This window comes from Trichosurus vulpecula, chromosome 1 (assembly GCF_011100635.1).
Source record: "Trichosurus vulpecula isolate mTriVul1 chromosome 1, mTriVul1.pri, whole genome shotgun sequence".
NCBI lineage: Eukaryota > Metazoa > Chordata > Mammalia > Diprotodontia > Phalangeridae > Trichosurus > Trichosurus vulpecula.
In genome coordinates, this window is record NC_050573.1 from 196,043,094 (window position 1) to 196,061,249 (window position 18,156).

At 34.6% G+C, this 18,156-nt stretch overlaps 1 protein-coding gene across 9 annotated transcripts in view; it reads right to left on the minus strand.

Moving 5' to 3' along the window:
- Positions 1 to 289: 289 nt before the first annotated feature.
- Positions 290 to 18,156, minus strand: part of LOC118854607 (glyoxylate/hydroxypyruvate reductase B-like) — a 75,017-nt gene continuing 57,150 nt past the window's right edge. For 4 of the 9 annotated variants that reach the window (XM_036764974.1, XM_036764945.1, XM_036764964.1 and 1 more), the window contains 5 exons: positions 8,006 to 8,390; positions 7,211 to 7,382; positions 6,270 to 6,448; positions 3,857 to 3,953; positions 290 to 1,268 (listed from right to left, as the gene is read on the minus strand). In XM_036764974.1, the coding sequence (XP_036620869.1) occupies positions 1,112 to 1,268; positions 3,857 to 3,953; positions 6,270 to 6,448; positions 7,211 to 7,382; positions 8,006 to 8,387 (987 nt within the window). In that variant the 5' untranslated portion in view covers positions 8,388 to 8,390 and the 3' untranslated portion in view covers positions 290 to 1,111. Of the gene's footprint in view, positions 1,269 to 3,856; positions 3,954 to 6,269; positions 6,449 to 7,210; positions 7,383 to 8,005; positions 8,391 to 11,247; positions 11,260 to 11,817; positions 11,875 to 17,602; positions 17,697 to 18,156 lie in introns of those variants that run through there. The other 5 variants (XM_036764950.1, XM_036764956.1, XM_036764952.1 and 2 more) reach the window with 3 other exon arrangements.

Below are 18,156 nucleotides of genomic sequence, written 5' to 3' on the forward strand. Positions count from 1 at the left end.
TTTTTTTTTTTTACTGGACTTCCCATTCAAAATGTCTGAAAGGTAGCTGGAGATGAAAGATTAGAGGTCAGCAGAGAAATTGGGGCAGAATAGCTAGAATTGAGAATTGTCAGCATACAGATGGTAATTAAATCCATGGGAGCTGATGAGATCACAAAGTTAAGTAGCATAGAGGGAGGTGTTGGTTGGTTACACTGAAGTTCTGATGGCTTTATTATTCAGTTTACCATATAATGTGGTTAGAAAACTAAATAAGTTGTTGATACAATATAGGTTGAAATACAATAGGTTAAATGATACAATAGGTTAAAATATTTTTATTAGTGGTTTTTCATATCTGAAGGTTTACATATTGTTTATTAGTTGTTTGGAAACACAAATGTTGTTGATCAAACTATATCATGTAAATATTCATCTTCTTATTGAATAACAACCTACAGTACAGAAAAGTATTTCTAATAGCAAAACTACTTATTCAAAACATCTCAATCACAAAATAGAGACTTAAAATGGAGTCACTGATGCTAAGTTAACATAATTATTTTCATTATACAATTTCAGGGGCATCTACAATAGCCAAAGGGCAAAACGAGGGCTATGAGCTGCAGGGTGAATGAAAAAGAGGATGTAAGGCAGAAATAGGTTTGGAAAAATAACGCGTTCTACTCTACAATTCTGTTTAGAAGCTGGCCTGAACTAGTCAATGCTTATCAAATGTTTTTGCATTTCCTTCCAATTTTTGGTTTCATTGCTCCTTCCCCTATCCAGATCAGTGTGTTTCTTTCTTGCCTTATCTACCATGTTTGCTTATATATTGTTAATTTTTTGTTAGGTAAGTTTTGAATACTGTGAACTCCACAGAGAAAGAAAATAACAGACAAGACTACCAAAGATACATAACTATGTTATATTCAGTGCAGTGTTAGACTCTGAAGGCTTCTTGGGAATACATATTCTTTGTTAGCCCTTCAAACATAATAAAGTGAAAATCTATGAGTTTTTAATTTCATGAAGAGAAGTACTAGCATATATAAAGAATGCAAAGTAAAAATAAGCTTTTGTCATTTAAGCTGTCAAGTTTTCATCATTATGAACTTTCCATCCAAACAAATCATTTGAGATGTACTTCATTAGGAATAGGAAGGCCACTGAGAGCAGCCAGAAGGCTTTCAACCATATTTTCCATCATGAGACGTCGACTTTGATGAGTTGCGCTTCCAATATGAGGTGTTAAAATAACATTCTTTAGCTTTAACAAAGGATGAGATCTGAAATACAAATGCATTGAAAAAAATTATTCAGGTTTCATTGGTTTTTTTTAAAAGTATTACACTGTAGCTTCACTTTTTATATTTGACAGAAGACAAAAATTTGTAGGAGATTAAGAAAGAATACAAGAAAATTCCATTTGACTCATGCAAGAATAATAGAATTTTACAACCAGACAGGACCTTAAAGATTGTCCAGTCTAATAAGTCTCATTTTAAAGATGAGGGGAATAGAGGCCCAAACTAAGGACACAGAATGAATTAATGGGAAAGTCAGTGCTAGAACCCAGGACTCCTGGCTCCCAGATCAGGGCTCTGATACACCACATTGTCTGTCTTCAAAATTATCTCAAAAAAATAGAACACTAGATATTATTTTAAAGAATTAGGGGGCAGCTAGGTGACTCAGTGAGTAGACAACAGGACCCGAGTTCAAATCTGGCCTCAGACACTTGACACACTTAGTAGCTGTGTGACCTTGGGCAAGTCACTTAACCCCAATTGCCCTGCCTTCCCGACCCTCCAAAAAAATAAAATAAAAATGTACTTAAAAAAAAGAATTAAATGTAAAGGCCTGCATTTAGGTTCCATAAATCAACTACATGAGAATGGATTAAGTACATGTAGCTTGTAAAGAGTTCATAAGAAAAAACCCTGAGCTTCCACTCCCAGTTCTAATTGACCACAAGCTCAGTAAGTCAACAATGTGATGTGGCTTTTTATAATTTTTAAAAATATAGTTATTGGCTGCATTCATAGACATATAGTGCTAGATATTGGGAAATAATAGTCCTATCACACATCACACTGGTCATACTTCAAGTGCTCAATTCTGGCTGCCAAATTTTAAGCAAACCAAATTGTATCCACAGAATGGTGACCAGCATGGCAAAGAATCTGAAACCTATCACCGGAGGAAGAGCTAAATTAATGCAGGTCGCATGTAGCTTGGAGAAGAAAAGACTAAATAAAGACATAAAACCTGACTTCACACATTCAAGGTATTTATAGATGAGACAATACATTCATGTTAATGTTGCTGATGATGGCAAAGCTAGAACCAATAAGTGAAAGTGACAAGTCTGTTAAATGTTAATCATACATGTAGAGTTTGAAGAGATGTGCTACAAATATGAGGTGTTGGCATAATTTTGTTGCCTTTCACAAAGGATGAGATCTGAAATTCCCTGCACTGAAAAAAGCAGTTCCGGGTTTATTGGTTTCTTTTAGAATTAATATCAAACCATAGTTACATGTTTAATACTAATACAAAGATAAACATACAGAAGATTAAAAAAGAATTCAAGAAAATTCCATTTGATTCATGGAAGAGTCATCCAATCTTAGAACCAGACAGGACCTTAAAGATTTTCCTATCCAGCAAGAAAACCACCGGGGGGGGGGGTGGTTCTTGAGACCTGTTTGAGGGACCCACAATGTCACAGCTATTCAATATTAAGATGTTATTTGCTTGTTAAAATATTCCTTTATCCAACTCTATATCTGTGGGAAGAAACCAAAACAAAATATTGAATACAGAAAAAGACATAAAAATCCAGCTCTCTTCTATCAAGTCAGAAATTGAAGGGATTTGCAAAAATAAGTAAAACAATGCTACTCTTCTCACTAAAATGGTTTGAAGATGTAGTTATTTGTCACAAAAGTATGTTATTTATTTTAAGATGTTATTGATTTATTACTATTTTTAAATGAATTAAAATATTTTAAAAATTCATCGGTTTTAATGTCAAATATAGTAAAATATCAATACATATAATCCTCAATAATTTTAAGCATCTAAAGGTGCACTGAGACCAAAAAGTGAGAGAAACACTGATCTAGTCAAATATCTTCACATTGCAGATGAGGAAACTAGGTAGTCAGCCTGGAGAAGAGAGGACTAAATAAAGACACAGAATCTGAGTTCAGAATTTTGAAGCATACATAGATGAAGTGATAGATTTATTTTGCTAAAAATGACAGAACAAGGGCCACTGGGAGGAAATGACAAGGAGTTATTTCTTATATTGAACCAAAATCTGCTTCAAGAATATTCAACAATGGAATGGACTTACTCATAGGGGTACCAAACAACCTGTCACTGCAGATATTCAATTATAAGCTGGGCAAATAACTCTTAGTGATGCTGCAGGAAGAACTCCTATACTGGGTAGGAGACTGGATAGTCAAAAGGCAATGAACGTTTATTAAGTGCCTACTATGTGCCAGGTACTCTGCTAAGTGCTGAGAATAAAAAGAGGAGAAAAGAAAGTCCATGCCCTAAAGAGCTAATTATCTACTGGGGGAATATAACAAACAAAAGAAAGATGGAAAGTGTGTTTGAGAGGGAGGCAGAAGATACTTGAACTGGGGGCATGAAGGAGAAGTCAGAGAAATCCCGAAGATGGCAGCCAGGTGAGAAACAAGGATTAGAAGACCTCTAAAACCCAGTGAGTCTTCGACTGAGACATCAAGCAAAGAAACCTGTTATCTTCAAATATGGGCTGAAAATTTGGCTTCAATTTTTGTCTAAAGAAATTTCGCAGGATCATGTTTTTTGTTTCTTGTTTTTTTTTCTTGTTTTTCACCTTGGCAGAGGTTCAGGGTGAGTCACATCCAGTGCTGCAGCTTTAATAATCCCAGTTTGAAGAGCTTCAACCAGCGCATCTTGATCAACCAATTGACCTGAATTAATGGAACAGTATCTTCATTACTATCATAATTAATCTCCATCAGTATCATAATTAGATTATATATAGTATATATATATATGTAAAAGAGAAGTAACGTCCACATTTCAACCTCTTTCAATAACTTTAAAACCACACAGTTACTCCTGTTCTAACTGATCAAATGACAGGAACACATGAATATCAAATTACTTACAATAAAATGATTGCCACACAAAAATAAAAATGGAGCCGAGGAAACAATAAGTATGGCCACATAACTTTTTTTCTTTCAGTGCCTAAGGTTACTTTTTTATAACTCAAGAGCAACTTAACGTTTAAAGCTTAGTTGAGAGCAAGAATGTTCTTGTAGAAGGAAGGTCAGATTTAGAAATGAGAGTTGTTATTGTTATCGCTCAGTCATTTCTCAGTCATGTCTGACTCTTCAGACCGCATCTGGAGCTTTCTTGGCAAAGAGACTAGAGTGCCATTTCCTGCTCCAACTTATTTTACAAATAAGGAAACTGAAGCAAAAGCATTAAGTGACTTCCTCCTGGTCACATAGCTAATAGGTGTCTGAGGCCAGATTTGAACTCAGGAAGATGAGACTTCTTGACTCCAGGCCTAGCACTTAATCCACTGTCTCACCTAGCTGCCCCAAAATAAGAGACATGGGTTTTAAATCAATTTCTCACACTTGCTAGCCAGGTGTCCGTGGGTGAGTCACTGGGCATTTTTCCCCAAAACTGGGTTAATAACCCTAATACCCACTGTACAGGGTTGTTGAGAGGATGAAATGAGGTAATGTACACAAATCAACTCACAAACCTTAAAATGCTATAAAAATGTAAGCTACCAATTATGACAACTGAATATTATAGATTTAAAACTGGAAGAGGTGGATCTCAATGTAATATAGTCCAACCATCTCATTTTACAAATATGGAAACTGATGGTCAAAGAGGTTGAGCGACTTGCCCAGGATCATACAACCAGGAAGTGTCTGAGACAAGACTTAAACCCAGGTCTTGCTAACTCCAAGTCCACTAGGTCATGGTGCCTCTCATTTCATTTCAGGCTCAAAATGACATATCCATGTCCCATGATTTATGATGTTCTTTCTGAATGTCAATCAGTATTCAGTAAATGCCTAACTCCAAAGCTTACAGTAACCAATCTTAGTGAGATGCTGTGAAAAAGATACTTTATTTCAGAAGACTAATTCTTCAAAATGATTTTCTTCTTCTTTTTGCAATAGTAGCCTCTAGAATTGAGATTTACATGTCCAGTGTTTAGTGCTAAGGCTACAGAAGTACTAACTTCATATTTTAATGTATCGTCCAGGGGGAGTAGGTTTCTGCTTGCCTAATATGGTTACCAAGGCACCAGGTGAAAATACTGATATCATTTAGAATGACAATGCTATGTATTTTATATATAATGTGTATATTATGAAATATATTTTTATATATTGGTATATTATCTATATAATATTTAATATATGTATATATTATATTTAATAATTAAGTAATACATTCCCATATTCTTTATTTATATATTGACAATATGTTTATATATTCTTACTTTTCCAAAGCACTTTTACATTTATTACTTAAGCCTTATAAGTGACAAATTCCAGTATTATCTTTATCATATACACATAAAGTAATTAAGGGACAAAGATTAATTAAGGCCATAGTTAATAACAAAACTAGTTCAACTATCATATCCAAACTCCACTGCTTTCTGGTCATCAGTGAACTAGTACTGACTCATATAATCACCAATGATTTCAGTCAGGTCATTTCAATGTCAGCAAAACTTTATTACTCTGTACTAAACTCTGTTATGATTCTCAGCTTCATAAGTTCTATGTTCAACTCATGACTTAATTTTGAGCAGACATAGCAATAATTGTTATGTGTAGATATTTAAATAAAGCATTATAAAAATGTTAAGGAAGAAAGAGAAATAATTTTGCTGAGAAAGTCATGACTAAACACTGAGAAGCACACAAGTAAACTTAAAAGATATTCAATATGGTACTGTTCTTCCTCAAAAAAGGTATAAAAAATGTGAATTTGAAAAAAATCTCTTATTTGACTTACTCATAACTTGGCTTCAAAATATATTTGCAAAAAGTCAAGAATTTTTACAATTAGAAGGTAAATTTCAACTCTCTTACTAACCAATCTGGATTACTCTTTGAATCAAGAGAGATTGAAAAGAAGGAATTTGATAGGGAATGCCAAATATTTTAGATTTACTGCTACATCATTTCAGAGAAGGAGAAAAATATCATTTTGGTAGGCATTCTTTTAGTATCTGTTACCTCTGCCAATGTTTATAAGAGAAGCTGTAGGTTTCATTAGTTCTAGTTCTCTTTTCCCAATCAACTTATGAGTCTGGGGTGTCAGATTGACAACCAGCATTACAAAGTCTGATTGCTGCAGCAGCTCATCCAATTTTTCACAGTAATGGGCCCCAACTGCCTGTTCCTCTTCCACCTTCCTGCCAGAGTAAATCGAGAAAAAAAAGTGAGTTTCCTAGTCAGAAACAGCACAAGGTACCCAAAGAAACTTCAAAAGACCAAGAACAAAATTCAAGAAAAAGTCACCGAAAAGGAACCTAAAACAAGATAACAATGATTTAGTCATATTATTTAGGCTAAGGACTGACAATTTAAGTTCAGATTGGATGAAAGAAGCATGGAAGCAGTGTGGTATAGTGAAAAAAGCAATGGATTTAGAGTCAGAAAAACTGTGTTCAAATCCTAGCTTCAATTGTTGTCTTGAAAATCAAAAAGACTTTAAAATAAAAAGGATAGGAGAGGGAGAAAACAGCCTATGTATATTCACGAAAATAGATATCACACAGCAGCAGTTCTCAAAGTGTGATCTGTAGAAACTGTGGGATTTCCAACACCCTTTGAGGGGGGAAGAGTGGTCTAAAAAGTCAAAATTACTTTTATAGGATATTTTTTGCTTTTATTCCTCCCTTTTACAACTATATATCTGGGAGGAACAGGATAAGCAAAGAGGGATGAGAGTAAAACTCTATATTAAGAAGATATACTTTTGAGGGAAAATTCAGGAATTAGAATGGGGAAGGAAGGAAGAAAGGAAGGAAGGAAGGAAGAGAAGAATGATGGAGAACATCTGACTGAAACTCTATGGAGGGAGAAACAGGAGAAATTTTATCCTACACTGTGATGAGGCAGTTAATGGAATCATGGATTTCATTTAGAGAGGCAAAGCTCCACTTAAGTTTTACCTGCGGTTCCTATTGTGATACAGAATCTTCATTTCGAATGCTTTGGCTCGCTGAGCAATCTTATAGCCAATGTTGCCCATACCTATGATTCCCAGAGTAGATCCAGTCACTTCTTGTCCCATCCAATTGATAGAAAAATGCTTAATGTCTGGTGAAGTAGCTATCTCATGCCCTAAAAGTCCGAGATGCAAAAATGAGCCATGGAACTGTCTCCACAAACATTTCTCTTATGCTTTTAAGATAAAGAAATGAAGGGAACAAGTTGTGATTTGCATCTTACTGTACAATCTCTGATAAAATGAGTTGTGAGAACTCATGCTCTGGAACATACAACTCATCCATTTCTACATGAAGTAAACCAAAAATTTCAGCAAAAAAATAAACCATAACACATTGGGAACAGGGAGTAGTTTTCTTCATCATATAAACCAGAATATCCTGGCAAAATGGTTATATATTGTAATATTAATTCTAAACTAGCAATTTTCTCTCACAATAAGGTTGGGGCTCTTAACCTTGAGTCTGGGAACTTGTTTTTATAAATTTTTTGATAACTCTCTTTCAGTAGAATTGGTTTCCTTTTGTAATCCTATATATTTTAATTTGTTCATTTAAAAACATTATTCTGAGAAGGGTTCCATAGACTTTGTGAGACATTATCTAGGAATCAGGACAATATGAAAAGGACTTACATTTTTAAAATATCAGTTTGAATACCTTTTCATTATTTTTACAAATAAAGCCTCTTTAGTCATCAATTACCATGAAATTAAATGGCTTAAAAGGTCCTTTTACCTTCTGATAACCTGCGGGCTGACGCCAAAAGTAAGGCCATTCCCATATCGGCAGTGCTGTTAGTAACAGCATGTGGAGTGTTGGCCAATTTCACACCAAAGCTTGCAATCATGTTCAGGTCCAGATGATCCAGGCCTGCTCCTGAGTTTACAATAATCTTCAAGGCAGGTAAGCTCTGCAGGAGCTCCTGGTCAATATGCGGTTTCCCTCCCCATAAGTATAGTGCTTGTATCTTTTGACTGAAATGTGTTTTGTTATCAAGAAATTCTTGCACAGTAACAAGATTAAAATGTTTCTTAAGATCTCCTACATGATCTTCATTCACACCATATGGTCCTTCAAAACCACTTATCAAAACACAAGGTAGCTTCTGATCTTGCATGATCTGTGGAGAAGAGTAAAGGGTTTCTATAGTAAAGGAAAAAAGATCTTTAGGAATATGGAGTGCATTCTTTAGTTAATCATTGACTTCCTGAATTACAACGAGAATAGAATAGGATTGTTTGGAGCTTTCAGCCATATTTCCAGAATACCTCACAGGTCCTAGAAACTCATACGTCCCTGAGTATCCATGTCTCCTTTACTTTCTCCCACTTGGGCCTTTCTCTGTTCTAAAATTAGCCATACCACTAAAATAAAGAATATTTTCATTATCTTTTAAATTTACTAAATAAAATTCTGTGTTTCTGATGCTTAAAGGTCAACAGATAGAACATTTTATATCTTAAACACCAAATTCTTTTTTTGTTTTTTATTTATTCAATATTTTTAGTTTTTACCATTGATTTCCACAAGATTTTGAATTACAAATTTTCTCCCCATTTCTACCCTCCCCCCACTCCAAGATGGCATATATTCTGGTTGCCCTGTTTCCCAGTCAGCCCTCCCTTCTATCACCCCACTCCCCCCCATCCCCTTTTCCCTTACTTTCTTGTAGGGCAAGATAGATTTCTATGCCCCATTCCCTGTATATCTTATTTCCCAGTTGCATAGAAAAAAAAACTTTTTTTTGAACATCTGCTTTTAAAACTTTGAGTTCCAAATTCTCTCCCCTCTTTCCTCCCCACTCACCCTCCCTAAGAAGGCAAGCAATTCAACATAGACCACACATGTATCATTATGTTAAACCCTTCCACAATACTCATGTTGTGAAAAACTAACTATATTTTGCTCCCTCCTATCCTGTCCCCCTTTATTCAATTTTCTCTCTTGACCCTGTCCCTTTTCAAAAGTGTTTGCTTTTGATTACCTCCTCCCCCTATCTGTCCTCCCTTCTATCATACCCCCTTTTTTATCCCCTTCCTCCTTCTTTCCTTTGGGGTAAGATACCCAATTCAGTGTGTATGTTCTTCCCTTCTCAAGCCAAATCTGATGAAAGATTCACTCATTCCCCCTCACCTGCCCCCTCTTCCCTTCCAACACAACTGCTTTTTCTTGCCACTTTTATGTGAGATAAATTACCCCATTCTATCTCTCCCTTTCTCCCTCTCTCAATATATTCCTCTCTCATCCCTTAATTTGATTTTATTTTTTTAGATATCACCCATTCATATTCAACTCACCCTGTGCCCTCTGTCTATATATATATATATATTATATATATATATATATATATATATATATATATATATACACACACACACACATATATATTCCCTTCAGCTACCTTAATACTGAAGTCTCATGAATTACACACATTATCTTTCCATGTAGGAATGTAAAAAAAACAGTTCAACTTTAGTAAGTCTCTTATGATTTCTCTTTCTTGTATACCTTTTCATGCTTCTCTTGATTCTTGTGCTTGAAAGTCAAATTTTCTATTCAGCGCTGGTCTTTTCACTGAGAAAACTTGAAAGTCCTCTATTTTACTGAAAATCCATATTTTGCCTTGGAGCATGATACTCAGTTTTCCTGGGTAGGTGACTGTTGGTTTTAATCCTACCTCCTTTGACCTATGGAATATCATATTCCAAACCCTTCAATCCCTTAATGTAGAAGCTGCTAGATCTTGTATTATCCTGATTGTGCTTCCACAATACTCAAATTGTTTCTTTCTGGCTGCTTGCAGTATTTTCTCCTTGACCTGGAAACTCTGGAATTTGGGGACAATATTCCTAGGAGTTTTCTTTTTGGGATCTTTTTCAGGAGGTGATCAATGGATTCTTTCAATTTCTATTTTACCCTGTGGCTCTAGAATATCAGGGCAGTTCTCCTTGATAATTTCTTGAAAGATGATATCTAGGCTCTTTTTTTGATCATGGCTTTCAGGTAGTCCAATAATTTTTAAATTATCTCTCCTGGATCTGTTTTCCAGGTCAGTGGTTTTTCCAATGAGATATTTCACATTGTCTTCCATTTTTTCATTCCTTTGGTTCTGTTTTATAATATCTTGATTTCTCATCAAGTCACTAGCTTCCACTTGTTTCATTCTAATTTTTAAAGTAGTATTTTCTTCAGTGGTCTTTTGGACCTCCTTTTCCATTTGGCTAATTCTGCCCTTCAAGGCATTCTTCTCCTCATTGGCTTTTTGGAGCTCTTTTGCCATTTGAGTTAGTCTATTTTTTAAGGTGTTATTTTCTTCAGTATTTTTTGGGGTCTCCTTTAGCAAGTCATTGACTTGTTTTTCATGGTTTTCTCGCATCCTTCTCATTTCTCTTCCCAATTTTTCCTCTACTTCTCTAACTTGCTTTTCCAAATCCTTTTTGAGTTCTTCCATGGCCTGAGACCAATTCATATTTTTCTTGGAGGGATTTGACGTAGACGTTTTGACTTTGTTGACTTCTTCTGGCTGTATGTTTTGGTCTTCTTTGTCACCAAAAAAAGATTCCAAAGTCTAAGTCTGAATCTGAGACTGTTTTTGCTGCCTGTTCATGTTTCCAGCCAACTACTTGACCCTGGAGCTTTTTTGTTGGGGTACGACTGCTTGTAGAGTAGAGAGTACTTTGTCCCAAGCTTGAGGGTCTGCGCTGCTATTTTCAGAGCTAGCTCTGCCACACCAGTGCTCCTTCTCCCCCAACAACCGCCATTCAGGACTATGGCCCAGATGCAGGCAGGGCAAAGCAGGCTTTGCACTCCAGCTCAGATCCGCCACTTAATTCCTCCCACCAGGTGGGCCTGGAGCCAGAAGCAACTGTAGCTGTAGCTCTGTAAGCAGCCTCAGAGCTGCACCACCTCGGCTGCCCCCTGGGCGGTGGCTGACTGTGAACTCCTTTCAATCTGTCCCAGCAGCTTTTCCCACTAACCTTCTCTGTTGTCTTTGGAGTTTGTGGGTTGAGAAGTCTGGTAACTGCCACAGCTCACTGATTCAGGGCACTAGGCCTGTTCCACCTGGCTCCTGATCTGGTTGGTCCTGGCACGGCCCACGCTGGGCTCTGCTCTGCTCCCAGCTCCGTGTGATAGACCTTCCCAGTGACCATCCAGGCTGTCCTGGGCTGGAGCCCTGCTTCCCTTTGTTATTTTGTGGGTTCTGCAGCTCTAGAATTTGTTTAGAGCCATTTTTATAGGTGTTTGGAGGGACCTGGGGGCGGGGCGGAGCTTAAGCAAGCCCCTGCTTTCCAGCTGCCATCTTCACAAATTCTTTTTTTTAAAGTGTAGTGAGTGAATAACTTCTACCGTTGTCTCACTGGCCCTTGATGGAAAAACTATGGAATTTTTATATGATTCAGTTGAGGAAATAAAATATAACATAATTACTGAGTTGAAAATTTCTTCAGATTATAATAAACAGGGCATACAACAATCAAAATATATACAATCAATTTACATATAATATAAACAAATGCTTACTTGTGAATCCTTAATGAAAAGCTCACCTTTATTTTTTCCTTCTGACTTCAGAGTTAGTAAACTGTCCAGTGTCCTAAACTGCTTTCATGGTACTAACACAGAAAACTGTGTCTGTCAGTGTAGATAAGATAAGTTATGGAATGAGCATTAGATTTTTGAAGCTGAATTTTGAGAGTCAAAATTTTGAATGCCAAGCTGACTCTAAATTCTTTGAGATGGTGCTGCCACAATACACCATGAAACCGCAACAAAGCAAGAGATTAACAAAACTGAAAACAAGAAAAGCTCCAATCATATTGGTAAATAAAATGAAGAACTGCTAAAAATTTAAAAAAAAAACTAATAAACACTAGTGTGATTTTTTCTAAAAAAAGAAAACCAAATTGTTTGAATCAAAGGTGAATAAAGAGAATTCATGACAAAAGAAGATGAAACACTATCAAAAACTATTTTGTCCAATTCCATGGCAAAAAAAATTAAAACAGAGAAAATGGATGAATATAAAAATATGCAGATTAACAGAACAAGACATAGAATTGGATTATTTATAAAGCTCAGTGTCAGAAAAAAAATAAATGTGTCACTAATTAAGTTACAAAGACAAATCTAGAGGCAGAACCAGATGGATTTCCAAGTGAATTCTGTTAAACATTCAAGGAACAATTAATTCCACTATTGCACAAACTATTTACAGAAATAGAGGCCTGGGGGAAAGGATCCCTTCTAGTCTCTATGGTACAAATATGGTATTGACAACTAAACTAGGTAAAGACAAAGCAGACAAAACTATAGCCTAATAAACCTAATGAACATCGAGATAAAATGTTAAATGAAATATTGGCAAGGAGGCTACAGTGATTTCCCAAAAGATAAGTCATCAAAGGTTATGAAAATTGAGTTTTCAAAGGATGAATTGCAAAGTATTCACAACCATAAGAAAGATTTCTCCAGATCATTAGTAATAAGAGAAATACAAACCAAATAACTTCAAGGAAGAAGAAAGTCCCCATATACACTGAAACATTTATAGCAACACTTTCTGTGATAGAAAAGAAATAGAAACAAAGTAGATTGCCATTGATTGGGGAATAGCCAAACAAATTGTGGTACATGAATATAGTAGAATATTACTGTGCTGTAAGAAATAATGTGCGTGATGAATACAGAGAAATGTAGAAAGATCTACCTGAACTGATGCAGAATGACATAAGCTGAGCCAAGAAAATGACATACATGATAATGTAAATGGAAGGAACAACCACGTACCAAAAAATAAAAAATTGAATGTAACAAAATTATAAAGATCGAGGATGACTTGAATGAAGAGATATGAAGATATCACCCAACCCATGTCTTAGTTGAAGTAGAAGGTCCATAGGTATTACACATGACACATCTTCAGATTTTTTTCAATGTACCTATCAGTTTTGTTGATTTTTTTTTTTGTTATTCTTGAAAGATACACTATTTGTTATATGGATGACTCTTTGGGAGGAGAAAGGTAAGGATACTGGGGATGACTATGATAACATAAAAAACACAACACATTGATAAAAACTTGTTTTCTTTTTTTATAAAGAGAGACTAAATTAACATACTAAAATGTCTATAAGCTATGACCTGGTTTGGATTTATGCCAAGAATGCAGGGTTAGTTCAATGTAATAAAAACTATAAGCATAATATACAATAACAAACACATCATCATACCAATAGAAGCTGAAAATTCCAGCATCAATTTCAGGTAAAAATCCTTGAAAAACATATGATTAAATGGATTTATCCTTAATATGATGAGTAGTATTTATCTAAAACCCAGAGGCAACATTATATGTAATGGAGAAAGGTAGAAGTTTTTCTAATTAAATCAGGTATAATGCAAAGATATCCATTATCATCATTATTATTTAACATAAGTTTAGAAATCCTAGCTATAAAAGTGTCAAGAAAAAAGAATCCAAGAAATACACACAAGCAAAGAAGAAACAGCTATCACTTTCTGCAGATGATATTATGAAGTGCCAAAGAGCTGACTAAAAATTAATTGAAACAATGTCTTCAGCAAAGTTGCAGGACATAAAAAATAATAATAATTGTACCTAGCATGTATATAGGACTTACTATGTGCCAGGCACTGCACTAAATGTATTGCAATGATCTCATTTGGTGCACACAGCAATTCTGGGGGGTAGATACTATTATTGTCCCCCTTTTACAGATGAGGAAACTCGGACAAACAAAGGTCAACTGACTTGCCCAAGGTCATGTAGCTAGTAAACATCTGAGGCCAGAAATTGAACTTAGCTCTTTCTGACTCTTGGCCCAGTACTCTATCCCCTGTACCATTGAGCTGCCATAGAAATCAACACCTTTATGTTACCTATAAATTTCAATATAAGATAACTTTCATGTAAAAGAATTATATTACATATATATTTATGACTCCAGCTACCAAAATACACATAAAACTATGTGAATGCAACTACAAAACATCCTTTGGGTGGGGGTAACTAGACCTAAAATACTTGGAGAAAGACTAATAGTTCATGGGTAGAGTGAGTCAATATAATACAAATGTTACCTAAATCAACTTGTTTATTCTCTGCCATGCCGATCAAATTTTTAAATGATTACTTTATAGAACTAGAAAAATGCTGAAATTCATCTAGAGCAGGTATTGGCAAATTACCTGCCAACCAGATCTGTCCCACTGCATATTTTTATATGGCCAGTGAGCTAAGAATGGTTTTTTAAATTTTTAAATAAAATTTTATTGTATTTTTAACCATTTAATCATTTAACCATTCTTACCTCTTCAAAATTAGGTAAAGTGCATTTTGACCTTGAGCTATAGTTTGCTGACCCCTGAGACTCTCAAGGGAAATTTTAAAAAGGATGGGAAGTAATAGAGCCTAGCAGTACCCATTTCAAACCATACTAAAGAGCATTAATCAGTAAAAGGATTTGATAGTGGTTAGAAAACAAAGAGATTGGATATAAAATATAATACAAAATATACATAAAGAGGTTGAAAACAAAAGTTAGAATGGACTAGGCACACAATTTACTGAAGCGAAGCAATAGAATGGCACAATATTCTATAAAGCCAAGTTACTTGATAAATACTTATTTAACAACTGCTAGGAGTAATGGAAAGCAATCTGGCAGTTATTGAGTATGACCCATCAGCAGATCTCATTTCCAAGATAAATAAGGAACGGATTCAAATTTATAAGAATAAAAGCCATTCACCAACTGATGAATGGTTAAAAATACGAATAGGCAGTTCTCAAGAGAAGAAATCGAATCATTAGCTCTACAAAAAAATGCTCCAAATCACTACAAATCAGAGATATGTGAATTAAAGCAACTTCAAGGTTCAACCTCATAGCAATCAGATTGACGATGACAAAAAATAAATGAGAATGATGACTGTTAGAAGGACTTCAGGAAAATAGGCATATTCATTCACTCTTGATAGAACTATGAATTCATTGGTCCAGTCATTTTGGAAAACAATTTGTAACTATGCTCAAAAAATCACTAAACTGTAACTAAACCTTTCAACCTACAACACAAATAGGCCCATAGTCCAAAGAAATCAAAGAAAGAGGAAAAGGATCCATATGTTGTCTATAGCAGCTCTTTTTGTTCCCAGTGGAAAAATGGTCAAAAGATGGAACGGGAAATTCTCAAAAAAAGAAAAGTAAGCTATGAATAACTATGTGAAAAAATACTCCAAATTACTAATAAGATTAATGCACTATTAAGCCTATATCTAAAGAGATAAAAGAGGGAAAGAATCCATATATGTATATATATATATATATATATATATATATATATATATACACATACCTATGTAAATATAAAATGTTCATAGCAGTAGTTTTTTATTGGAGCAGAGAACTAGAAACCAAGGAATGCCCACCAATTGAAGAACAGCTTAACAAATTATGACTTAAGAATTTAATGTAATATTATTGCACCATAAGAAATAATGGAAAAGATGGTTTTAGAATAACCTGGGAAGACTTGTATGAACTGATTCAGAGTGAAGTGAATGGAACAATGAGAATAATTTATACAACAACAACAATATGATAAAGAAAAACAACTTTGAAAGACTTAAGAAATCTGAACAATAAAACAATCAACAATAAATTCAAAGGACCGATGATGAAGAATGCTATCCTCCTCCTGAAAAAGAAGTGACAGCCTCTAGATACCAAATAAGGTATAACTAAAGACATTTTTAGCAAAAGACAACAATTTGTTTTGCTTCATTATACATAATTGTTACAAGAGTCGAGTTCTTTTTCAGTTGAGGGGAAGACTGAAGGGGAAAATTTCAGATAAGTTAACCAATAACAGAAAAAGAATTAAAGCAGGTTACTGAAGTATTTTTTGAAAGACACAAAAGAGAACAGAAATAAGGAAGGGCAGTGGAGTCAGAGGCAATCAGGGCAGCTTTGAAAATATGAGATGAACATATTTAAAAAGAAAAGGAAGCTATACAGAAGTATCAATTCACAGTTCCATGTATAACCATCTCTTTCTGTTTTACAATATATATGGAAATGCACAAATTATTTGGTGTTTGTCAAGCTCACAAAAACAATTTTTTAAAAAATTAAACATCATTAAACAAAAAAGACTGTCAATAGTTTCCATTTCTAGTTTTTTTATTGCTAATACCTTTCAGTCATTTATTTGTTGGAGAATAACTCTTGGTCTTACACGTCTTGGATACTTAGGCACCAAAGATGTCTGATGCAAAGATTTCATTTTACAGATAACATTATTTCCTTTATTCTAGCTGGTTCATGTAAAAGCTTTTGCATTTTAACATAAGAAAAATTGCTTTATTGTATGATGATCAACTATGAATGACTTAGCTCTTCTCAGCAATACGATGATAATCTAAAACAATTCAAAGGATTCATGATGAAAAAAGCTATCCACCTCCAGAGAAAGAACTGATGGGGAGTCTAAATGTAGATTGAGGCATATTATTTTTCACTTTCTTTTTTTCTGTTGTTTCTTTGTCTCAGCTTTCTTTCACATGATGAATATGGAAATACGTTTTGCATGACTGCATATGTATCACCTATATCAAATTGCTTACTGTCTCAGAGGGAGAGAGAGGAGGAAGAGAGGGAGAGAACTGAACTCAAAATTTTTAAAAATGAATGTTAGAAATTATTTTTAACATGTAACAAAAAAATAAAATATTATTCAAAAAATTGTTTATATTCTCTTTTATGCTTACCTCTATCCCTTGTTTGGTTAAGAAGTCTCTCCCTAACCAAAGATCTAATTCAACTCTAATCCTCTAGGCTTTCAGTACTTTTCAATCTGGCTTCTGGCTCAGCAATAGGACTGAAAGTGTCTGTTAGGTAAACAATGCTCTTGTTCAGTCTTTTCAGTCTTGTCTGACTCTTCATGACCCCATTTGGGGTTTTCATGGCAAAGATACTGGAGTGGTTTGCCATTTCCTTCTACAAAACAATGCTCTCTTAACTGCTAAATAATAGGCATTAAACAAATAACATGCAAAAGTAAATACTTGCACTTTTTAAAGGTCAAAAGATAAGGACCGGAGTGAGACTGTATGTTATGCTGTTAAAACCTACACTTCAAAATTAGAAGAAAAATGAATTCATACTTATTCTTTTGGCTTAAACAAATGATAATTTAGGTATTTACAGCATGTGATACTAATGGTTGTAGCTTGCACTTTGGACTGCTTAGAGATTAACCTTTTTTTCTTATTTGTAAAACGATTTAAGAATTAAGAAAAGAAAATTACCTTTGGTTGAAATTGTCTTTAAGAACTTCAGAGTTCTAAAAGATGTTATTTACTTGATGATTCTGCAAAATTCCTATCCAAAGAGGAAAATAAACTGGGGGAGAAAAACAAGGGAAGAAGAGTTTTATACTCAAGGAGGAGTTTTTTAGTAATGACTGTGAGAGGGAGGGGTTGAAACTGTAAATTATCATGTGGTAAAAAAGATCATTACCAAGTAACGCTACTTTTTTTTTAGTGAATGAAACATACTTTTTTTTATTACTAACTACTAAGCCAGAGAAATAAATCAGTCTTGAATCATATGCTTTAAAAAAAAAGCCCCAAACCTTTACTTGGGTACTTTTTAAAGAAAAATGAAATTCTATGATTCTAAGATAAAGATGAGAAGACACTGCTTGAAATTTTAGTAACCCTAACCCAAATGGTTTGAACAGGCTAATAAAAAAATATGAAATTAATGAAAGGGATATTAATCCCTGGTACTGTTTTTGAGAGAACTCGAAAATAAATTACTCCAAAAACTACCTCAAAACTCACATATCAGTGAGCTGATC